At 23.1% G+C, this 24,193-nt stretch overlaps 7 protein-coding genes across 7 annotated transcripts; 3 read left to right on the top strand and 4 right to left on the bottom strand. All coding sequences in view use genetic code 6, as the record gives it.

The window, feature by feature from the left end:
• Positions 1-1,466: 1,466 nt before the first annotated feature.
• TTHERM_00809220 (cation channel family protein) lies at positions 1,467-4,862 on the top strand (the record flags this gene model as incomplete). The annotated part of the gene is made up of 3 exons (XM_001012022.2): positions 1,467-2,026; positions 2,706-3,084; positions 3,249-4,862. 3 exons carry the CDS (start codon positions 1,467-1,469, stop codon positions 4,860-4,862), a joined length of 2,553 nt encoding a protein of 850 aa, XP_001012022.2.
• Positions 4,863-5,381: 519 nt separating this feature from the next.
• On the top strand, positions 5,382-9,173 carry TTHERM_00809230 (cation channel family protein; the record flags this gene model as incomplete). Its single annotated transcript, XM_001012023.2, has 4 exons — positions 5,382-6,019; positions 6,218-6,811; positions 7,000-7,354; positions 7,446-9,173. 4 exons carry the CDS (start codon positions 5,382-5,384, stop codon positions 9,171-9,173), a joined length of 3,315 nt encoding a protein of 1,104 aa, XP_001012023.2.
• Positions 9,174-10,546: 1,373 nt separating this feature from the next.
• TTHERM_00809240 (type A von willebrand factor domain protein) lies at positions 10,547-13,108 on the top strand (the record flags this gene model as incomplete). The annotated part of the gene is made up of 1 exon (XM_001012024.1): positions 10,547-13,108. The coding sequence occupies one exon, from the start codon at positions 10,547-10,549 to the stop codon at positions 13,106-13,108; it is 2,562 nt and encodes an 853-aa protein (XP_001012024.1).
• A 101-nt stretch (positions 13,109-13,209) lies between these two features.
• On the bottom strand, positions 13,210-15,842 carry TTHERM_000809249 (small GTP-binding domain protein; the record flags this gene model as incomplete). The annotated part of the gene is made up of 4 exons (XM_012796556.1): positions 13,210-13,226; positions 13,713-14,110; positions 14,183-14,916; positions 15,021-15,842. 4 exons carry the CDS (start codon positions 15,840-15,842, stop codon positions 13,210-13,212), a joined length of 1,971 nt encoding a protein of 656 aa, XP_012652010.1.
• Positions 15,843-16,453: 611 nt separating this feature from the next.
• On the bottom strand, positions 16,454-18,818 carry TTHERM_00809250 (small GTP-binding domain protein; the record flags this gene model as incomplete). The annotated part of the gene is made up of 2 exons (XM_001012025.2): positions 16,454-17,920; positions 17,997-18,818. 2 exons carry the CDS (start codon positions 18,816-18,818, stop codon positions 16,454-16,456), a joined length of 2,289 nt encoding a protein of 762 aa, XP_001012025.2.
• Positions 18,819-20,359: 1,541 nt separating this feature from the next.
• TTHERM_000809259 (hypothetical protein) lies at positions 20,360-20,599 on the bottom strand (the record flags this gene model as incomplete). The annotated part of the gene is made up of 2 exons (XM_012796557.1): positions 20,360-20,391; positions 20,446-20,599. 2 exons carry the CDS (start codon positions 20,597-20,599, stop codon positions 20,360-20,362), a joined length of 186 nt encoding a protein of 61 aa, XP_012652011.1.
• A 427-nt stretch (positions 20,600-21,026) lies between these two features.
• TTHERM_00809260 (transmembrane protein, putative) lies at positions 21,027-23,378 on the bottom strand (the record flags this gene model as incomplete). The annotated part of the gene is made up of 2 exons (XM_001012026.3): positions 21,027-22,472; positions 22,557-23,378. The coding sequence occupies 2 exons, from the start codon at positions 23,376-23,378 to the stop codon at positions 21,027-21,029; spliced, it is 2,268 nt and encodes a 755-aa protein (XP_001012026.3).
• Positions 23,379-24,193: the final 815 nt, after the last annotated feature.

A 24,193-nucleotide genomic window follows, 5' to 3' on the forward strand; every position in this document is an offset into this window, starting at 1 on the left:
TATGTAGAAATAACTAATGACAATTTATTTTAGGGTCAAAAATTATCCACCCCTCTTAAAAATGTTTAAATAGCAATGATTCGTTTGCATTAATAACACTACAAACAAATTAAAGTGAGAGCATGAAATTAGAAGAAAATAAATAATCAGTTTTAATTTAAATTAATAATATTTAAAGTATTTTTATATCATTTACTTAGAAGTGGTAACTAATAAATGTAAAATTGTATTATTAGTAACATTAATTTTCGTTATTTTATTCCTTCTAATGCTAGATCAAAGTTATTAGAAAAATAGCATGAATTATTAATGAATAACATATAATATTGCTATTAACATGTGTATGGTTAAAATTTGCTTATATATTTTAAAATATAAAAACAGATGATTGATTACGAAAACAAATCATTAACTAGCTTATTATTCATCTATTCTTAATTACCAAATTAGCTAGTATTAATTAAATTTGGTTATCTTCTGGTCTCATTCATTAATAATGTAAATAATAAATAAAACATACATTAATAAATTAATCAATTGATTGAATGATAAATAATAATTAGGAAAAATCAAGTAAAATGGAAAGAAGAGCAAATTTAATTCAAAGATCATTTATAGAAGAAAGATAAAACTGTATTAGTTTTAGTAATATCCATGAATAGTTTTAGACAGATAAATAAGTTTAAAAAAGCTAAAATTAATCTTAGTATAAATAAAGTAGCATTCATGAAACTAGCACTGCTTAAATTAAATAGCCATCAATTAATGTTATGGATTAGTAAAAAAAAAGGACTAGCAGTCATAAGAAGATAAATAATTTAAAAAGGTTCAGTCTTAGCAAAAATATAAATAGTGAGAATGAATTTATCAAGTGGAATAGATTAAATGATATTATAAAAAGAATTAAATTTAAGAAATACATATAAGCCTTTCTTTCATTGAGTAAATTGAGGTTATAAAGACATCTTACATCATTTTAAATTTAAAAGATTAATGATTTAAGTTATTGGAGTGGCTCTTAAAACAATTAAAAAGATGCAGAATATCAAGCAATAACAAATGAATCTTAACTCGAAAACAGCTAAGATATTATAAATAAAATTAAATCAATGAAGATACCCATTTTTTTACCTCATAGCTTGTTGTATGAAATCTGGTTGTTTATAAAAATTTCTAGCGCAATGATTTGCTTTTTTTGTTATTTAGTGTGTTTCGCTTTAAGCCAGGATTTGGAGGAGTTATTTCCAATATAACTACTATCATTATGTTAATTATGTATATTTTTAGATATTTTTATTACCTTAAACACAGGTATCTACATCAAGGGTATTCTTTGCACAGATAGAAGAGAATTATTTAGCTACTATAAATCTTCAAAGGCTATTTATTATGATATTTGTTCTACCTTTTTTACTACACTTTATTATTTGATACACTTTAACGGAGTTAAATAATCTTAAGCAAAAATGACATTATTAATACCTATTATTTTTAAGCACAATGATTTTTATGTCATTATTAAGAAATTAAAGTAAAAATTTCTATTGGATAGGAGAGCATAGAATATAATTGAGCTGATCAATTTATTAAAAAACATTTTAGTAATTTCTCATATATTTGCATGTATTTGGCTTTTTATAGGATTAAGATCTGAAGAGATTTACAATTAAAGTGATAATGATAGTAATATACAACAGCCTATCAGTTGGCTTGACCTTGTAAATGTTACAAAATCTGAATGGTACGTTTAATATTTGAACTCATACTATTTTATTGCAGTAACTATGAGCACAGTAGGATATGGAGATATAAGAGCAACGAATCCTATTGAAGTTTTAGTGGCAGTGTTTTTCGTTATGACTTGCAGTGTAATTTATGGCTTTACGCTGAATAGCATAGGAGAGATTTTTTAAGATTTCTTTTAATTTGAGAAATAGATCCAAGAAAAGAGGTATGTAATCGCTAATTACATGAATAAATACAATATAACATAAGAAACAAGATAAAGTATATTTGAGTACTTAGAGTAATTAATTTATGATAATTATTTGAAATTAATTATTATTTTTTAACTTAATTAAATTTACCTTAAAATTTTATAATTTTTTTTTTCAATATTACTATCTATCTATCTAATTATATCAATCAATAATAAATAATCTTTTTAATTTCAATCAAAGTTTTTGTTAAACACAAAAATAATTTATAAAAGACAAACTATTCATTTTTTTATCTTATTATAAATTACTGGAAATGAATTTAAATTAACTCGCTATAGATTGATTAGGCATTTATATAATCGATACACATTAGTTCTCAAAGTTAATTACAAAATGTTTCTTATTAAAATGTACGAAAAAAGTCACTAATTTAATGAAATCATTTTTACCATCAATTTCTTAAAATCTTTACTGAAAATCATTTTTAGAAGTTTCAAAAAAAATACTGTTTATTAGATAATCAATTCCTATCTTAATTATTTGATAATTAGCATAATAGTTAATTTATTTGATATAATTCATTATTAAATTAAGCTATTTATTTATTTTAACTTTACACTGATCAGAAACTATTTTTCAACTTAATAAGACTTTAAAATAAATTATTTTCTATTTAACTTACATTTAAAACCTAACAAATAACCCTTTTTTTTTGATTATTAACTTAATTAAATATTAATTCATTTATTTATTTATTTCAAAAAGGTATTACTGGAAAGATAAAATCAATGAAAATACACAAGAAGAAAATAATATAATCTCTTAATTGTCTGATAATCTAAAAGAAGATCTTCTTATTTAATCTAACAGGCTAATCTTTAAAGAAAATAGAGTCCTTAAAGATAACTTTAGCCATGAAATTTTAACTAAATGTCTCCCTATCATTTAGGAAATAAGGTTTACCTAAAATGAAGTCATAATAGATGAATAAAATGGAAACTCAGATTGTAGTATTTACTTTATTTTATATGGAGAAGTAGAAGTTATCCATAGGCAAAGTAATTTAAGTACATTTACCTCCTTTCCAACAAAGCAGTTAAAATCCTCAAGTATTAAATACAAGCAGATATCAGTCTTGAGCAAGGTAGATAAATATTCATTAAAAACTATATAAAATGTTTGAATTCTTAGAATAAAAAAAATGAATTAATATTTATTTACTTTGTTTTAGTAATATTTTTTTGAAGCCCAATTTGATAATAAAAATAAAATTTTTAATCAACTAATTAATTAATTAATTCATTAAAGGGCGAATCATTCGGAGAGAAATCATTTTTTACAGGCTAGAAAAAAAGCTTAACATTTAGAAGCAAGAGTTTTAGCAAATTATTAAAAATAAAGAGAGAAGATTTTATCAATATTTTACAAGGAGATTAAGAACAATTTGAAATATTTTGCTCTATAAATGATAGGTTAACTTTTTCCACAAATCAGGGCTGCTTATAGTTATAATGCTAGTCTTGTAAAGATAATACTCACGATATGATATAATGCCCATTCTTGCACTTTGTTCCTAGAAAATTGAAGCTCCTTGGCAATATAAAGAGATCAGAACCGCATCTCAATAGAATGATTTATCAGAACAGAAGAAACTATAAATTGGCTGCTCTTGAAAATAATAATTTAATTTAATCATGCTGTGCTGAATTTTTTGAAAATAATTAAGAAGATATAACTTAATATGAAAATTAATACCACACATTTAGATAATTTTTAGGTTCTAGAACGTTATTTATTAGTGATGAAGAAATAGATTAAAATCCTAGATCTCTAAAGGAAAGTACAAAGGAAAAGAGACGAACCACATCTGACTTTTCAGATTCTTCACAATTAAGTTAAAGCAAAAAATTTAACTTTCCTAGGAAAATAGGCTTTTAATTAAATGGTAGTGGAAACAATTAAACAGGGAATGCTAGTACAAAGGATTAGTTTTATTAAGAATTTTGTCACACACTAGATGAGCTTTTCTTTAATACTGCAACTTTGTTGAATCCTCACATCAATAGAGCTGCTGTAACTAAAGATCTAGATGCAATAGCCAAACAAAATTAAGAAACTGATACTAAGTAAGATACTGCTTCTACTTAAAATTCTACTGCATTAATTGAAAAGTAAATATAGTACTCTCGATAGCAGTTTTTGAGATTATAGTTGCTAAAAGAAGGATAGAAAGTTTAATTTAGTGAAAAAGGAGGAATGCAATCATAAAAAGAAAAGACATAATAGTCTTTTTAATTATTAAAGCAAGATTATACGGAGTATGATTTGTTTGGAGGTGAATTTGAAAAAATGGCCACTTTTAGTAAATATTTCCCAAAATATAACTTTAGGAATGTGATTGGTAGCATAAACAAGATAAAGAAACATAGAAGTTATATAAAAGATAGTGTTCATGTTAATACATCAAGAAGGATAAATAGAAATATATAGACAGTAATCAATAGGGACATTAATACAAGTAGATCACTTTCTAGACTGAAAATTAAAATAGATACTCCAACTTCACGAGAGAACACTCTGATAAAGCATATTAATTCGCAATAAAACGGAACTAGTTTTATTAATAGCAGTAATATTAAGTTAAAAACAAGTTATCTACATAGCTTATCTGCTTCTAGTTAAAATGAATCTAATGTAGATGTAGTAGTCATAAAAAATTAACAAATTTGCGATGAACCAAGTACTCCTGTGCAAAATGAACATTAAAACTCAAAGCAAGAGATATAGTCTCTAAGACATTTCAAAACATAACAATATTTTAATTTAGATGACACATAACTAAACTCAGTCAGAAAAGATAATATTGAAATCAGTACACACCCTAATTATTTATCAAAACTAGAAGAATAAGCATATGAATGAATGATTATCTAAAAAATAATTGAAAATAAAACTAGAAAAATAGTTTAAGTTTATCAGAAAATTAATCATTTATATCAAAAATAATTCTTTTGAAAAAAAAAATACATAATTTGGAATGATTGATTTAACTTTTTAATTCTGATTATTTTTTTTACAAAATAAATGTAATTTTAATTTAAAAACGAAATAAATGAATAAGACGTATCTAATAATTCATCATATATTATATAAACAAACAAAAACATAATTCAATAAATATGATACTTGTGTGTTATCATTTATTTACCAAATTTTTATGTAAAAAATTGTAAGTTCTTTTAAGATTTGCTTTGAATGGTTATTCGATTTTACTAAGAGAGCCTTTTAATATTATTGATTGTATTTTTTTTATCTTACAAATAATTTCTCTCTTTCTTTATAAAATAATTAGCCTTATTTTTTTTAAAAAGTAGAAGTAAAAAGTAGTTAGTTAGTTAGCTTTTTTCATATATAAATTTGGCAATAACAAAAAAATTATTAATGTCCAGTTTAAATAATAGCATTATATTAGAAGATTATAAAGATGCTACAAGTGAATATGCTCCTTCTCACTACAGTAAAAAATACCATCCTGCTATAAAATCTCCTCTGAAAAAGAGTTAATATAAATAAGGTTAAGATTTCTTTAAAAGTAAATTAGCGAATGGTAATGCAGATGATTTAAGTCAAAAAGATCAAATAAGCGAAACTTCCAAAAGAAATTCAATAACAACCACTATTAAATAAGAATAGATAAATATTGAAGTAGGTAACTGGGATAGGTTAGATGTGATCATTAAGAGAATCAAATTTATGTCTTATATCAAAAAATTTTTAGTTTAAAGTAGAATGAGATTATTCAGATTACTTACCTTATAGCAAGCTTAAATGATTAACGATAATGGTAGCTACTTTTAGTCTCTTGATAAGAGAGGGAAACAGCTTTTTGCAGGCAATTTCAAATAAACTAATAGTTATTTGGCTACTATTTTAATTAAATGCTTATCTCAATTTCCAATTTTTAGCCCTACTAATCGTCTTCTTGATATTTGGCAACTAATTAAAATTATCTCTTTCTTGGTTTGCTTCTATTTTTACTTAATATGCTTTGCTTTTAATTAAAAAATAGAAAGTCTTCTGTATATAGAGATAATTTATTTATGTTAATCTTGCATGGCTCTTGATGTTTTTATCAGTTTAAATACAGCCATTTATATAAAAGGCTAGTTGACTACTCAAAGAAAGCAAATTTTATAATATTATAGAAACCAGAAAACCCTCTATTTTGAAATTTTCTAGCAAGTAAGCTTTATAATATACATGATATTTACTTATAGCGCTTAAATTACTTCAAGATATGTTTAATTTTTACTGCTGCCAATAATCTTAAGGCACGATGATCTCAATTTGATTATAAAAAAAATGAAAAATAAATTCCTACTCCAAAAAAAAACATAAAATATTATTGAACTAGTTAATTTAATTAAAAATATATTTCTGTTATCTCATTTATTTGCTTGTATTTGGATTTTAGCTGCTAAAATATCAGAAGACATTCCCTCTTACTAGCAAAAGCAAGTTAAAAGCGGAAGTTCTCCAGCTTATTCTACATGGATAAATTTAATGAATATATAAGATGAGTCTTGGGATGTTTAATATATTTATTCATATTATTTTATCACAGTTACTATGACTACTGTTGGTTATGGAGATGTTAGACCTACAAATCCACTTGAAGTAGGAGTATGCAGTTTTTTAATGATGATTTGTTGCTTTATGTTTGGTTTTACAATCAATTCTATTGGTGAAATCTTTTAGAATTTCTTTATTAAAGAAAAAAATATTTTACAAAAAAGAAGTGTTATTGCTGGTTACATGAATAGAAAAGAAATTAGTGCATCTACATAAAAATCTATCTTTGAATATTTAGAGTAAACAAATAAATATCTTTCTTCTTCTTTTGTTCACAATTAATTTTATTACCATAGATACTCAAATATTCAATTGACCAAAATTTTTTTCTAAAAAGCATTTTTTTAGTTATTATATTTATTTAAAATTACGAAATAAGTTTATTAAAAAATAATAAATATCATATCTTACATTATATAAAATAAAGATATTATTGGAGAGAAGAAATGGACGAGAATATTGAAGAAACTAACAAAATCCTTAATTAACTATCAAATAATTTAAATCAAGAGCTGCTTTTAGAGTCAAATAAACTAATTTTATAGAATAACAAAATTTTAAAGGAAAATTTTAGTTAAGAGCTACTAATAAAATGTTTACCTTATATTTAAGAGCAAAATTGCACTCCAGGAGAGATTATTATCGATGACAGAATTGGAAATGTCGAATGCTATATATACTTTGTATAACAAGGAGAGTTAGAAGTATTTTATTATAACTAAAGCAAAAACAACCAGAGATTTAAATAAAGTGAATCAAACGTCCTCAAAAAACTTATAAAAGTATTTGATAATCAATAATTTTTCTCTAATAAAAATAATTAATTTTTTCAAGTTTCTAATTATTTATTTATTTATTTATTTTACTATTTAGGGTAATAATTTTGGGCAAATTTCATTTTTTAGCGGATAAAAAAATAGCTTGAGTATAAAAAGTGTAAATTTTAGCACTTTATTGAAGCTCAAAAGGAGTGATTTTATTCAAGTTTTGTAACACTACCAGCAGGAGTATGAAACATTTTGCATGATTAAAGATAGAATCATTTTTTCTGGATTTAAAACTCAACTTTAAGATAAATGTGCTGCATGTGGAGATATTACACATACCGAAGTTAACTGTCCCATTCTGCACTTTATTCCGAAGAAGTTTAAAATTATTCAATAAGATTTAGTGAGTACTCCACACGATGGAAGGGATAGTTAATTTATTAGAAAAAGCTAGAAAATGAATTCAATTTCATATCTTGAATTTATCCTTCATCGATATTTAGAATTTATAGAAGAAAAATCCGATTTAATAGAAAACTATGAAGAAGAATACTTTTAATTCACGTATTTCAAGAAGAATAATACCTCTTTCAATGAAATAAATGACCTTTTTGAAGATGATAAAGATAACACAGGAATGAATATAAGTATTGCTCAGCAAACAAAACCTAGTGTTAGTGCTGAAAGAGTTTCTATAGTCTCTAATAAAGATAATATGAGTGATTAATCACATTCCGATAGAAATAAAGCTCGAAATGCATTTGTTAAAAGGTTTTCTTAGTACAAATTGCAAAAGACGCAAGACATAGAAGAATGCGAAGAAACTAGCTCTAAATATGTCAATTCTTAAAAATCTGAATTGGATTTAGACAAAGATGTCTATTAGTAGATTGGGTAAAGTTTAAAAAATGAAAAAAAAGATCAAAAATCAAAGAAAAAAATTACTACTATCGTTATAAATACTCATTCACAAAAACATATTACTGGAGATCTTGAAAATATTTAAGAAATTAATTCCCCAATACACTAAGAGAGATCAAGTAAAAAATTAACGTAGTTTATGCTAAACTAAACTTCTTCAAAGGATATAATTTCTTTAAACTAATAGATAAACAAGGATAAGAAGATACCTTCTTTAAATGCTCTCCCTGCTTAAGTCATTTAAGCGATACAAAAGCAGTAAACAGAAGCAAATCTTTAAATTTAATTTGATGTGTTTGATGGACATTTTGAAAAACTCTTTTAGTTTAAGAATTATTTTCCTAATTTTAACTTTAAAGAAATTATTTAATAGTTGAATGGATAAATATATAAAATAAAAATGGGAATAAGTGCGAATTTGATTAAAAAAGATAATAGATTGCATAAAAAAAGAAGAAATGGATAAAATATATCAGTACTCATGATGAATAAGCATGCTCAAAAGATAACAAACAAATAACTTAATTATATAAATACAGAGACTTTAATGAAATTGTCTTAAACAAAAATAAAATTGTAATTAAACCCAAACGATTTATAATAGAGTGAGTAAAATAAAGATGAAATAAGCCTATCAAATAGCATATATAACTATGATAAAATTATTGAAGATTATTCAAAGAAAGGTTCTGCAAATGTTTAATATTAGTTTGATATTGAACCACCAGAAGAAGATGAAGAAAAAAATAACTTCAAAAAAATCCCTGCAGACTTAAAAGTAAAACGATCTTATTAGAATGATGAAAGCTAAGAATTAAATTTGCTTGATAAAGGCTCCACTTACAAATTTTAATAAATTAAAGGTTAGGGTAGCAGTCATTCAACTGCAGTATTAAATGATCAGTTTAATTGAATTTAATTTATATATATTAAATAAATATATTTTCACAAATAAATAACAAATAAATAGAATTTTCTTAGAGATTGAATAAAACTAATTTAAATATGTTTATTTATTATATTAATTAATCTTATGCAATATTAGAAAATTAATAAAATATCTTTAAATTTTACACTATTATAATTAATTATATTATGGCTTCTAATTTTTATGTTAAATAATAATTCCAATTTATTATTTTATAAACATTCCTTAGAGAATTTATTACTAAAAAATTTAAATAAATCATATAATATGAATCCTCATAAACACTGCTATTAAATCTTTTTAAAAATGTCTTTCATAAATAATTTTCATTAAAAAAATTTTTTTTGGCCCTTAATTTATGCGACTCTTAATTAATGAGGATTTAGAGTATTTCATATTGCTCTATTTCTTTCTATCTTATAATATATTTTATAATGAGTAGCTCTATTAATAAGAAATAAATCATAAATTTCAATTTAAATTTGTAATTTTTTTGTATTCATGTAAGTAAAACAGTAAATAAATAATTTAAAAATAAATTTGATGACTAAATTTTAATGGCATTAATTAAATATAAAATAAATTTTTAATTCCTTTACTCAATATCTATCAATTTTCATACAAAATTTCGACAAGATGATTTTAAAATGAAAATACACTTTTATTTATCTTCTACATGCTAAAATTATTTTGATTTCCAATGTAATTTAGATATTAAAATATACTTTTAACATTTCTTTCATGCTTTAATTCTTTTGATTTCTTAATAATATATTCTTTTAAAAACAAGATTTTAAGAGAAAGAAATATTATTAATATTTTATTGCCTAAATAATTCATGAATATCTTATTTTTATAACCATTTGAATTTAAATCAAATAATCAATTTATTTCTTATTTTTATGCATTTTTACAATTTCTGAACTTTTATTTTTAATATTTCATCAATATAAAATAAAAAATAATACATTGTAAATTTCTTTACTATACGATAGCCAAAGTAAATTTTGATTTTAAGAACAGTGTGATTCAAATATAAAAATACATTTTTTAATATATTGCTCTTGCAATTCTTACAATTTCTTAGTCATAAATTCTTTCATTTTTCATTTTAAAGTATGGTTAAGCTTGATAGAAAGAAATATTATTTATATTTTATTGCTTAGATGACTTAAAGTAAGAATATTTTTATAATTATATCAATTTATTCTTATTTGTTCGATCTAGACGCGCTAAACTATATTTTATTCTTCTTAATAAATATCAAGTTGAAATAAATACTTAGTTTTCCCATAAATATTTTTATAATTTTTAAGTAATAATATAAATTAAAATTCAAACAATAAAAAAATTAAAAAATGAAATAGAATAAGCAATTTTCACTACATACTTTAGAATATTGTAAATCTGTTTAGAATAAATATTAATCAGCTTAAACACCTGCTACACTTAAGAGCGTTCAATATAAATGTTAGATTATCAATAACATACTAAAAACTACCTTAACTTAAACTTTTGTTAGCTATTCTTCAAGCGAGAATTCTGAAACTATTTACTATTTCCCAATAATTAATGGTACTTGCTTAGAATTGTTTGAAGCTAAATACAATGATAAAACAATAAAAGGAATTATTAAGGAGAAATCTGTGGCTAAAAAAGAATATCAAGAAAATAAAAACCAAGGGAACTTTGTTTCCTATGCTAAAACTTCTACTGAAGACGATTAACTATTTTGTGAAATTCTTTTAGGAAATTTACCTCCTAATTAATAAGTTGAAATTCATCTGATATTTTCTTAGTAGCTCTCGAGCATATTAAATAAATACTTTGTTGCTACAATTCCACTTTAATATTGCGAAGATAATATTTCAGCTAAATTAGGAATAAATTTACTAACATTAGACTTATTCTGCACTGGAAAAATTACTTATGCTGAATCTAGAGGATAGAAAACTGAGAAAGTTATAGTTGATGATAATACAGTCAAGTTTAATCTATCTCAAGCCCTTAACCAAAAAGGAAACGAACTTTAATTTGTTTTCTCTTTTGAAGGTATGTTTGAACCTTAAATTATTTTTGGATCAAGTAGAATTTTCCATGAAGACTATGTAAAAAGAGCAATTCTTCCTGTGAGCAATTCTGTAATGGTTTCATTTATTCCTAATTTTAATGAAGAAATAACCAAAGAAGTAGATGATGCAGTTAAAGCAGCTCTAAATAAAGGAGAAGATGTCATTTGCGAAGAATTCTAGTAAAAAATATCCTCAGAGTTAGTAGATCATTTGAATTCCTCAAAAAGTGAATTTATTTTCTTATTAGATAGGAGCGGATCTATGAGTGGATAGTCTATTAAGCAAGCATGTGAGGCTCTTGTTTTATTCTTATAGAGTCTTCCAATTGACAGTTACTTTAATGTTGTCAGTTTTGGTAGTTCATTCGAAAAGCTTTTTCCATCCTCATAAAAATATAATAGCTAAAATCTTGAATAAGCTGTTCAAATTATTAATCAATATTCAGCTAATTTAGGTGGTACAGAAATTTATTAACCTTTACATAATGTTTTTAATGAAAAAAAAATTGAAGGATACAACAAATAAATATTTTTATTGACAGATGGCCAGGTTGATAATCCAAAATAAGTTGTAAATTTGATAAAAAAAAATAATAAATTTAGCAGAATCCACTCTATTGGTTTTGGAAATGATGCAGATAAATAATTAATTTAAGAAACTGCTGTCTATGGTAAAGGTATTTCTAAGATTGTAAATTAGAATTGTGATTTGCAAGAAGTTGTTATAGAAATGCTTTCTCTTAGCATAACTCCTACACTTGATCAATTTAAAATGATTTATGATTAAAATATTTTTGAATCTACTTATCCCTCAAGCACTAATTTCCCTTGTATTTTTAAAGATGAAATTATAAATATTCATCTCTTTTTCAAGCCTCTAGTATAGATTTCAGAGCTAACTTAGGAATAAAAATAAATAGAAATAGAGTATTACGATTCCTGCCAAAAGCAAAAAGTATAAAAGAAACTAATAATGTAAATGTAGGACAGTTTTTCTTGCAATTCTGAACTTCAGTAATCTGTTTTTAAAATAGGAAAATAATTATAATTAAATGAAATGATAGAGGAATAGGAATAAGAATATAATGATAAAATACTATAGCAATCAATCGATTATTAGCTTCTTACATAAAATACAGCTTTAATTTGTGTTATTGAGACCTTAAATGATGAATAGAAAGTTATATTTGAAAATCTAAAACATAGCCCATTTCATTAATAGCTTAATTAGATTTAATCAATTGAAAAAGAATCAATGCAAATTCAATAAAATATTGCTTATAATTATTAATCTTCAAGCTATGCAGCCGCAGCTACCCCAGCCTAGAAATCTTAATATAAATTAGAAGTAGAGGAAGATGATTTTGAAGGAGATGATTTATTTGGATGCGATTTTGGTATTGTAGGCTCTTATAGTTCTTCAAACTATTCAATTAATCAATCGAGTTAGCAACAGTAAGTTTTAGAAAATGAAAGTAATTTTAGTTAAATAAAAAACCAAAGTAATTAAAATATCTAAGATTTAATAAAAAATTCTAAACCTAACTTGCAAAATTTACTTAATTTAGTTGATTCAGAGGGAGTATGGAAGTATGATGATATTTTAATCAAATAGTGTTGTAGTAAAATTGACTCAGCTTAAATCAAAAAATACTGCTCCAATTTTATTACTCAAAATGCATTTATGACTCTACTAGTTATAATTTTCTTAGAGATAGAATACAGCTAATAAAAGAATAAATGGAAACTAATATCAAAAAAATCCAATAACTTCATTTAATCATAAATCAAAGCAGGAATTGATTTGAATTCTTTAAAAGAAACAATTAAAAAATTAATTATCAGTTGAAATGAATCTTATTAAATTTGTTTAAAGCAAAAATAAAAAATGAAATTTTTTTATATATTAATTTTAACTAAAAAATTAAAAAATGCTAATTTCCAAATTTTTCATTAGCAAGTTTTATCTAATTTTATTTTTTATTACTTAAATTTTTAAATAAAAAAATTTTTTATATCTTAATCAAGAATCAAATATTAATAAATTAATTGAAGAAAATTGATTTTTTTTTATTATTAAATAGATCAAATGAAACTTTTAAAATCATTAAATTTAAAAAAGAAATGTAAATAAATTGATAAAATTATTTATAAGTTTTTAAAGTTAACTTTAAATAAATTTCAAATTTACTTCTTATAACTAATATTAAGCCAATTAAAGACTAAAATATAATTTATTTAATTTGATAAAACAAATTTTATTTTAAAAAATTGTCAAATTAATTTTTAAAAATAAATGATGTATGTAATAAATAAATAAGCAATACAGTATGTAATTAATAAGGAATAGTAATAATAATATAGATAACAATTATCTGATTTTTTGAATATTTTATCTTTTATTTCTTTCAAATTTAATTCACATGAATTAAAAATATATTTTACAGTGCTACTTTTAGGTGATGCTTAAGGGTATAAAGAGAGTTTTATAGAGTTTTTATCTTTTCCGTTAAGCTGTTTGAACATTTCTTTTAGTTTAGGATCCAGTTAGTTGATTAATTTTTGATCTAAAGAGGATTAATCAATTTTATTAGTTATATTTTGGTAGGCTTAAAAGCTTTCACTTGCCTTTTATAATTCTGATCTATTATCTTGATAAAGCAAGTTAATTTCTATATCTTCTTTTTTGTAATTTTAAGTAAAAAAAATATCAGTTTAGATTGTAGGTTTTGGCAAGTAATCAAACAATTTGAGCTGATCTTGATCAAAAATCAATCTTTTTAACTTTTCTAACTCATTTAATTTATGAATGATGTTGAATATATCAATGTTATAATAAAGCTTTTCTCTGCTATAATTAATTATATTTTTTTAATGCTTGTAAAGTTTACTAAAACAACAAAAGATAGACGATTTGAAATACTACCAAACACTAAGCTACATAGAACTCATTTCATTATCAAAGTGCTTTTTGAACTAATCCTCAACTTATTTCTTGCTTTTCTCTTACTCTTTCTCAGAAAACCTTTTGCTTTATAAGTTGTTAATTTGTTATTCTTTATTATCTGTTATTCCACCTGATTTTTTTAATATTGTGCTTTAATCTTGAAAATAGCTCATCATCAGCTAAGAAATTTTTAATTTATTGCTTTTTTTATTTTCGTTTTATTCCAAAATAGCATCTTCTTGATTTAAATTGCAATAAAATTTATCTGATTTTTATTCTTATTAAATAGGACTATTTTTTTTGGGACTTTAAGGGATAATCTGTTTTTATTTGTTTTCACTGCTAATATAATTAACTTTGGAATTCTATTTATTTTCTTAACTTTACTTTGACTTTTTTAGCTTTTTTTTATTTCCCTACTTTTATTATTCATTCTTACTTTTATTTGCTTCTTTTTCCTCATTTTATTATTTGATATTTAAACTCCCTTCAAATTTAAATGCTTTGTTAATCAATTCAATATCTAACTTTGTCTGTGATAGTTTTTTGCAAACGATATAACCGATAGCAAGAAAACTCTAGGTAAATCCTCCAATTTCAGACAGAATAGAATTGAATCTTTAGTATGATCTTTTATAGACACCCTCTTTTTACTTTTCAAATCTGAAAAAAATGGTAAGAAAATAATCCTAAAACGATGGTGGATATTCCTTTTATTTTTAAAAAAAAATATTTATTTTTAAATAATTTTTAAAGATTTTTAAACAAAACAAACTAAAAACATAAATAAAAAATTTCATGTGTATTTATTTACAAAACTTTCAGAAAAACTATAAGCAGGAAATCTTTAAGTTGTCACATCAGGAAAAAACCATCCGAAATCACTATAAACATAATTATTACGGATGTAAACGTTAGCATCTTTTGGGAGTTCAGTACTAGTAGCCCAAAACATATCTCTAGAGTAAATTTTGAATGGATTGTCACTAATAGTTGGATCTACATAGGAGTCAGATATCTAAAGACCAAAGCTAGACTTTTGAAGAAACTTTTCTAAAATTTCTTAGGATTAACAATTTTTAGCGCACTTCTTAACTGTAATCTGAATTTCTGAATAAATTTAAGAAGGAAAGTCCCCTTAAATTGGCAACACAAAATCAGGAGATAGACAGTACATATTAGTATAGTTAAGATTAAGATAGTATTTTTGGTTGTCATGATTTTAGAAATTTTCAATAGTGCAAGGTTAGACATTTATGCTCACCTAATTGAAAGTAGAAACGTACTATTAAGAAGTCTCATTGAAAGTTAAAATCTTTTAGTTCCAAAAAGCAGAGACTGTATAGATACTTTCATCAATATAGTAATTAAAATTATCTTGATTTTCCATTGCAAATGCCATGGGAAAACTTTTACTAGATGCTTCAAATACAGCGGGATCATCAACTTATCTTTCGTTGTAGATAACCTCTGGATTATTTCTTTGAACTACATCTACAATTAGTCCGAATAGCCTGTAAAAGATAAGTATGTATATTATGAGGGTAACATATGTACCTAGTCTTGTGTTATATGTTTGTTATTTGTTAAATCTTAGGAAAATTTAACTACCAAAGATGTCTAACTAATCTAGCATTTTATAATTAATTATTTTTCTAACTTATTTATCTTAATGCATTTATTTTACTAATTATTTATTTCAATTTAATTAAATAATTGCTTCTTATTTATCAAAAAAATTCTAAAAAATTAATATTAAGAGTATGCTTAGTTAATATTTACTACATTTCGAATAACTAAATAAACCCATTTTTGATTTTATAATATCACTAGTAAGACTATTTTTAGCAATCTATTTTTTCTATGTAAATTCATCTTATATCATTTTTTATTTTATTTATTTATTTGAAAAGAAATCCATTTAATTTGTTTAATTTATACTTCATCTTTATTTGATCATAAAAGTCAATAAAAAAATAATATTAGATTATAAGAAATTCAAATAAAATGAATGAAAAATTAAAATAACATAAATTTAATTTCAAAATATTAACCTTTATAATTAATCAGCATATAAAATTAAATATATTAATATACATTCAATTATAATGATATTTTTCTAATTCAGATTTTCTTAATAATTTTTGAAATTTAAAAAAAAGTCAAATTAATTTTAAAAATAAATGATGTTAATAATAAGTAAGCAACACAATAAGTAATAATAACCAATCTAAATAATAAATAATCTCATAGTTAAGATAGTTAATTCATATTACTCACAAAAGTATTTAACTTCTTCTTTTTGTTGTTTTGCTATGCTTCTTCAAATTCATCATCTTATAACTAACTCTCCTAAGTTTGGTTGTTAAATTATAGGTTATAATGGTCTGATTTTTTGAATAGTTTATCTTTTATGTCTTTCAATTATTAATCAAATAAATTAAGCCTTTACTTTGTTGGATTACTTTTAGGTGATACTTATTAGCTTAAAGCTAGTCTAAAAGAATTTTTATCTTTTTCGTTTAGCTATTTGAACATTTCTTTTAGAGCTGGGTCAAGTTAGTTGATTAGCTTTTGATCTAAAGTGGATTAATCGTTTTTATGAGCTATATTTTGATAGGCTTAAAAGCTTTCACATGCCTTTTATAATTCTGATCTATTATCTTGATAAAGCAAGTCTATTTCTATATCTTCTTTTTTGTCATTTTAAGTAAAACAAATATCAGTTTAGATGGTAGGTTTCGGCAAGTAATCAAACAACTTGAGCTGATCTTGATCAAAAATCAGTCTTTTTAATTTTTCTAATTCATTTAATTTATGAATGATGTTGAATATATCAATGTTATAATAAAGCTTTTCTCTACTATAATTTATTATATTTTTTTACTCCTTGTGCAGTTTACTAAAACAAGAAAAGATAGTAGATTTGAAATACTACCAAACACTAAGCTACATAGAACTCATTTAATTATCAAAGTGCTTTTTGAACTAATCCTCAACTTATTTCTTGCTTTTCTCTTTTTCTTTGTCAGAAGACCTTTTGAATTATAAGTTATAAGTTTGTTATTCTTTATTATCAGTTATTTCAACTGATTTTTTTAATTAAGCACTCTAGTCTTGAAAATAACTTGTTATCAGCTAAGAAATTTTTAATTTATTGCTTTTTTTATTTTCTTTTTATTCCAAAACAGCGTCTTACTGATTTAAATCGCAATAAAATTTATCAGATTTTTAACCTTTATAAATAAGGCTATTTTTTTGGGGGCTCGAAGGGAGAGTTTGTTTTTATTCGTTTTCATCTATTTAACTTTTTTCACTAAAGTTTTATATATCATTTTTAAATGTTTAATTATTTTTTTTCAAATTTTCGTCACTGCTAGTAAAATTAACTTGGGCACTGTTTATATTTTCTTAATTTTATTTTTACTTTTTCAGCTTTTTTTTATTTCTCTGCTTTTTTTCCTCATTTTCTTATTTGCTTTTTAAACTCCCTTCAAATTTAAATGCTTTATTAATCAATTCAATATCTAACTTTGTTTGTGATATTTTTTTGCAAACCAAATAACCAATAGCAAGAAAACTCTAAGTAAATCCTCCAATTTCAGACAAAATTGAATTGAATCTTAAGTATGATCTTTTATAGACACCCTCTTTTTGCTTTTCAAATCTGAAAAAAATGGTAAGAAAATAATCCTAAAACGATGGCGGATATTCCTTTTTTTTATAAAAATAAATATTTTAAAAGATTTTTAAAAAATATTTTTGAATAAAAAATTTCTTGCGTATTTACAAAACTTTCAGAAAAACTATAAGCAGGAAATCTCTAAGTTGTCACATCAGGAAAAAACCATCCGAAATCACTATACACATAATTATTACGGATGTAAACGTTAGCATCTTTTGGGAGTTCAGTACTAGTAGCCCAAAACATATCTCTAGAGTAAATTTTGAATGGATTGTCACTAACAGTTGGATCTACATAGGAGTCAGATATCTAAAGACCAAAGCTAGACTTTTAAAGAAATTTTTCCAGAACTTCTTAGGACTAACAATTTTTAGTGCACTTCTTAACTGTAATCTGAATTTCTGAGTAAACTATAGATGGGAAGTCCCCTTAAATTGGCAACTCAAAATCAGGAGGAAGACAATACATATTAGTATAGTTAAGATTAAGATAGTATTTTTGGTTATCAAGATTTTAGAAATTTTCAATTGTGCAAGGTTGGACATTTATGCTCACCTGATTGAAAGTAGAGATATACTACTAACTAGTCTCATTGAAAGTTAAAACCTTTTAGATCCAAAAAGCAGAGACTGTATAGATGCTTTCATCAATATAGTAATTAAAATTATCTTGATTTTCCATTGCAAAAGCCATGGGAAAACTTTTACTTGAAGCCTAAAATGCAGCAGGATCATCTACTTATCTTTCGTTGTAGATTACCTATGGATTATTTCTTTGAACTACATCTACAATTAATCCGAATAGCCTGTAACATATAAGTACATATATTATGAGGGTAACGTATGAACCTAATCTTGTGTTATATGTTTGTTATTTGTTAAATCTTAGGAAAATTTAACTACCAAAGATGTCTAACTATTCTAGCATTTTATAATATTTCTTTTTCTAACTTATTTATCTTAATGCGCTTATATTAATAATTATTTATTATAATTTAATTAAAGAATTGTGTATTGCTTATCAAAAAATAAAAATAAAAAATAAAAATTAGTAGTTCGATTAGTTAATAATAAACATTGAATAATTCATTAAACTAATTTTTTTAAATTTAAAAGATCACCAATAGGATTATTTTTAGTGATCTATTTATTCTATGGTCAGTTTATCTAAGAATTTTTAATTTTATAAAAAGAAATAAATCCATATAATTTGTTTAATTAATACTTAATCTTTATTTGATCATATAAATCAATAAAAAAATAATTTTATTTATTTAATATTTTAAATTAATTTTATTATAAATTTAACTTAAATAATAAATAATTTAATTTTCTAAGTAATATTTTTGTTTATTAAGCTTTAGCTGAAGCATTATTTTAAATCCTCAAAATAATATTTTAGGTGTTTATAACAAAAGAAAATCTTTAACAAAATGAATAACAAAGTTTAAAAAATATATAAATAAAAAAATAATTATTAAAAATATATATAATCATAATAAAGTGAAAATATTTTTAACAAAGCAAAATTTTATTTATTATTGTGATTTCAAACGCACCAGCCATTCAAAAAAATAGTGATCTCAAATTCACTAAATTTTTGAATGGTATTTCGCTATATAATAAAATTTTTAATACTTATTTAAATAAACTTTAATATTTGGTCTTTATAGTGACAATATAATCAAACATAAAATAATTTACTTTATAAATCGAAATAATAATAATTTAATAAAATTAATATTTTAAATTTAAATAATCACTTATCATTTATATCTACTATATTAATTAGATTTCATTTTAAATAAAGGATGGAAAACATTTAACAATTATGTCAAATTAGTAAACACTATTTAACTATTATTGTTATCAAATAAACTTCCTATTATTCCTTATTAAATTTGTTGGTTCTGCTTTTTGATTTATTATCATGATTGTTTTTATTATTAAATAGATATTAATATCAGATTTTATTACATTGATTATTAAATGATTAATTAATTAGAAATTAGTAAAGCCTTTTTAAACTAAAACTAAAAACTTTTGATTTTAACTAGCTACTGATGATTCTTAAAAATCATCTAATGTACCAGCGATACTTAAAACTTTTTAAAATAATCCTAAATAATCAACAATATAATGAAAACAGCTTTAACTTAAATATTTCTTAGCAACTCTTACAATGAATTGAATACTCTGAAGCCAATTATTATTTTCCAATTTAGGAAGGCATATATATGTCCAGAATCATTTGAAACCAAATTCATTGAAAAGACCAAAAAGGAAAAATCTTAGGCAAAAAACGAACATTTTTTCATATGCTGAGATTTCTACTGAAAAGATCTAGACTATTGCATAATAATTTTAGGGAAATTACCACCTAATCAGAGAGTAGAAATTGATCTTGTTTATTCTTAATAAATTTCTAGTATATTGAATAAGGATTTTATTGCTTAAATACCACTTCAATCAACTCTCTTGAGGATGAAATTTCTGCAAAGCTAGGAAAAAATGTTCTAAGTTTAGATTTATTCTGAAATGGAAAAATTACTTACGCTAAATCCAGACAGACGATAGATATCTTAATGCAAATTTATAAAGTTATTTTTGAATTTTTTTTAAAATTAATATTCTACCTCTTAGATTATATAATTTATATTAACTATCAAATAAAATATTTTTTATTGTTTTTTATAATATGAGAGACATCTACAATTATACTGAAGAATATAAAAATACAATTTAATATGAAAATTATGATATTTTTTTTTCATAAAAAATAGATATTTTATAGACTAAGTTAATTATTATCAGCTAATTTTCTAGATAATCCAGAATATCTAAAATTATTAAAACATAAAAATAATGATAAATTGGATAATAGACTTAGTAGTCTTTTGTTTTTAATAACATTACTTAAAAATTTTAAGAAATTATTTTTTATTAAGGAAAATATGACTAAATAGATGAATATGAAAATATTTAATGAGCAATAGATTTAGGTAATTAAAGATTAAAAGAAATTCAAATATAATTAATAAAAAAAATATAATAAAAACACATAAAAATTAATGTCAAATTATTAACCTTAATAATTAATCAGCATATAAAATTAAATAATAAATTTAATATAAATTCAGTTAAAATAATCTTCAACTAATTCAGATTTTCTTAATAATTTTTTATGATGGGTCCCAGATATCGACTCCCTCCATACCAGAGGATCCCGTATATCAACCCCCCACCATAGTTTATCTCTTATGTCTTTCTATTTTTAATCAAATAAATTTAACCTAAATTTTGTTCTATTACTTGTAGGTGTTATTGAACGGCTTAAAGAGAGTATAAAAGAGTTTTTATCTTTTTCGCTCATCTATTTGAACATTTATTTTAGAGCTGGGTCCAGTTAGTTGATTAGCTTTTGATCTAAAGTGGATTAATCGTTTTTATGAGCTATATTTTAATAGGCTTAAAAGCTTTCACATGCCTTTTATAATTCTGATCTATTATCTTGATAAAGCAAGTCAATTTCTATATCTTCTTTTTTGTCATTTTATTTAAAACAAATATCAGTTTATATGGTTGGTTTAGGTAAGTAATCAAACAATTTGAGCTGATCTTGATCAAAAATTAGTCTTTTTAACTTTTCTAATTCATTTAGTTTATTAATAATGTTGAATATATCAATGTTATAATAAAGCTTTTCTCTACTATAATTTATTATATTTTTTTATTCTTTGTAAAGTTTACTAAAACAACAAAAGATGGATGATTTTAAATACTACCAAACACTAAGTTACATAGAACTCATTTAATCATCAAAGTTCTTTTTGAACTAATCCTCAACTTATTTCTTGCTTTTCTCTTATTCTTTCTCAGAAAACCTTTTGGTTTGTTAGTTATCAATTTCTTATTCTTGGTTTTCAGTTATTTCATCAACTGGTTTTTTTAATTAAGTGTTCTAGTCTTGAAAATAGCTCATCATCAGTTAGGAAATTTTTAATTAGTTGCTTTTTTTATTTTCGTTTTATTCCAAAACATTGTCTTATTCATTTAAATTGGAATACAATTAATCAGATTTTTAATCTTACTAAATAAGACTATTTTTTTGGGGGCTTGAAGGCTGAATTTGTTTTTACTCGTTTTCATCTATTTAACTTTTTTAACTAAAATTTAAACTTTTATTTTTTAATGTTTAATTAATTTTTTTCAAATTCTCATCACTGCTAGTAAAATTAACTTTGGAATTCTTTATATTTTTTTACCTTTACTTCTTTTTTTTATTTCCTTACTTTTGTTATTGGCATATACTTTAATTTTCTTCTTTTTCCTCATTTTCTTATTTGCTTTTTAAACTACCTTCAAATTTAAATGCTTTGTTAATTAATTCAATATCTAACTTTGTCTGTGATATTTTTTTACAAACCAAATAACCAATAGCAAGAAAACTCTAAGTAAATCCTCCAATTTCAGATAGAATAGAATTGAATCTTTAGTATGATCTTTTATAGACACCCTCTTTTTACTTTTCAAATCTGAAAAAAATGGTAAGAAAATAATCCTAAAACGATGGTGGATATTCCTTTTATATATAAAAAAATAAATATTTTAAAAGATTTTTAAACAATATTTTTAAACAAAAATAAAAATTAATTGCGCTATTTACAAAACTTTCTGAAAAACTATAAGCAGGAAATCTCTAAGTTGTCACATCAGGAAAAAACCATCCAAAATCACTATACACATAATTATTACGGATGTAAACGTTAGCATCTTTTGGGAGTTCAGTACTAGTAGCCCAAAACATATCTCTAGAGTAAATTTTGAATGGATTGTCACTAACAGTTGGATCTACATAGGAGTCAGATATCTAAAGACCAAAGCTAGACTTTTAAAGAAATTTTTCCAAAACTTCTTAGGACTAACAATTTTTAGTGCATTTCTTAACTGTAATCTGAATTTCTGAGTAAACTATAGATGGGAAGTCCCCTTAAATTGGCAACTCAAAATCAGGAGGAAGACAATACATATTAGTGTAGTTAAGATTAAGATAGTATTTTTGGTTATCAAGATTTTAGAAATTTTCAATTGTGCAAGGTTGGACATTTATGCTCAACTGATTGAAAGTAGAGATATACTACTAACTAGTCTCATTGAAAGTTAAAACCTTTTAGTTCCAAAAAGCAGAGACTGTATAGATGCTTTCATCAATATAATAATTAAAATTATCTTGATTTTCCATTGCAAAAGCCATGGGAAAACTTTTACTTGAAGCCTAAAATGCAGCAGGATCATCTACTTATCTTTCGTTGTAGATGACCTATGGATTATTTCTTTGAACTACATCTACAATTAATCCGAATAGCCTGTAAGAGATAAGTACATATATTATGAGGGTAACGTATGAACCTAATCTTGTGTTATATGTTTGTTATTTGTTAAATCTTAGGAAAATTTAACTACCAAAGATGTCTAACTAATCAAGCATTTTATTATTATTTATTTTTCTAACTTATCTTAGAGGGTTTATTTTAATAATTATTTATTTTAATTTAGTTAAAGAATTGTGTATTGCTTATCAAAAAAAAGCATGAAAACACTTTGTTTATTATATTTCACATTGAATAATTAAATTTGCCAATTTTTTTATTTTACAAGATCACCAATAGGACTATTTTTAGCGATTTATTAATAGTAAATTAACATTGTAATGATTTTTAATTTTATTTATTTATTTGAAAAGAAATTCATTTATTTTTTTAAATTAAAACTTAATCTTTATTTGATCATAAAAGTCAATAACTATAATAAAAAATAATCTTATTTTAATAAGTATAATTTTTGTTTATTATGATGAAGGATTATGTTAAATCCTCAAAATAATATTTTGGGTGTTTATCACAGTAAAACATTAAAGGAATTACTTCAAAAAATAAATATTAAAAAAATGCAATCATAATAGAGTGAAAATAGTTTTAACAAAATTTTATAACAAATTAAAAGCAGTGATTTGAAATTTATTAAAATTTTGAATACATATTTAAATAGACTTTGATATTTAGTTTTTGTAGTGACAATATAATAATTTAAAAAGTGAAATAAAAATAATTTAATAAAATAAATATTTTAAATTTAAATTATTCACCAATCAATCAATTACAGCTACTTTATATTAGAAAAGAAAAAAGCATAAAAATGTAAATTTTTTATTCTTAATAACTAAAGCTTTTTATTAAAAAAAATATATAAAATTAAAAAAATGTAAAAATTTTAATATTGTAACCAATTAAAATATTTTATTAT

Source organism: Tetrahymena thermophila, assembly GCF_000189635.1.
Source record: "Tetrahymena thermophila SB210 genomic scaffold scf_8254718, whole genome shotgun sequence".
Taxonomy (NCBI): Eukaryota; Ciliophora; class Oligohymenophorea; order Hymenostomatida; family Tetrahymenidae; genus Tetrahymena; species Tetrahymena thermophila.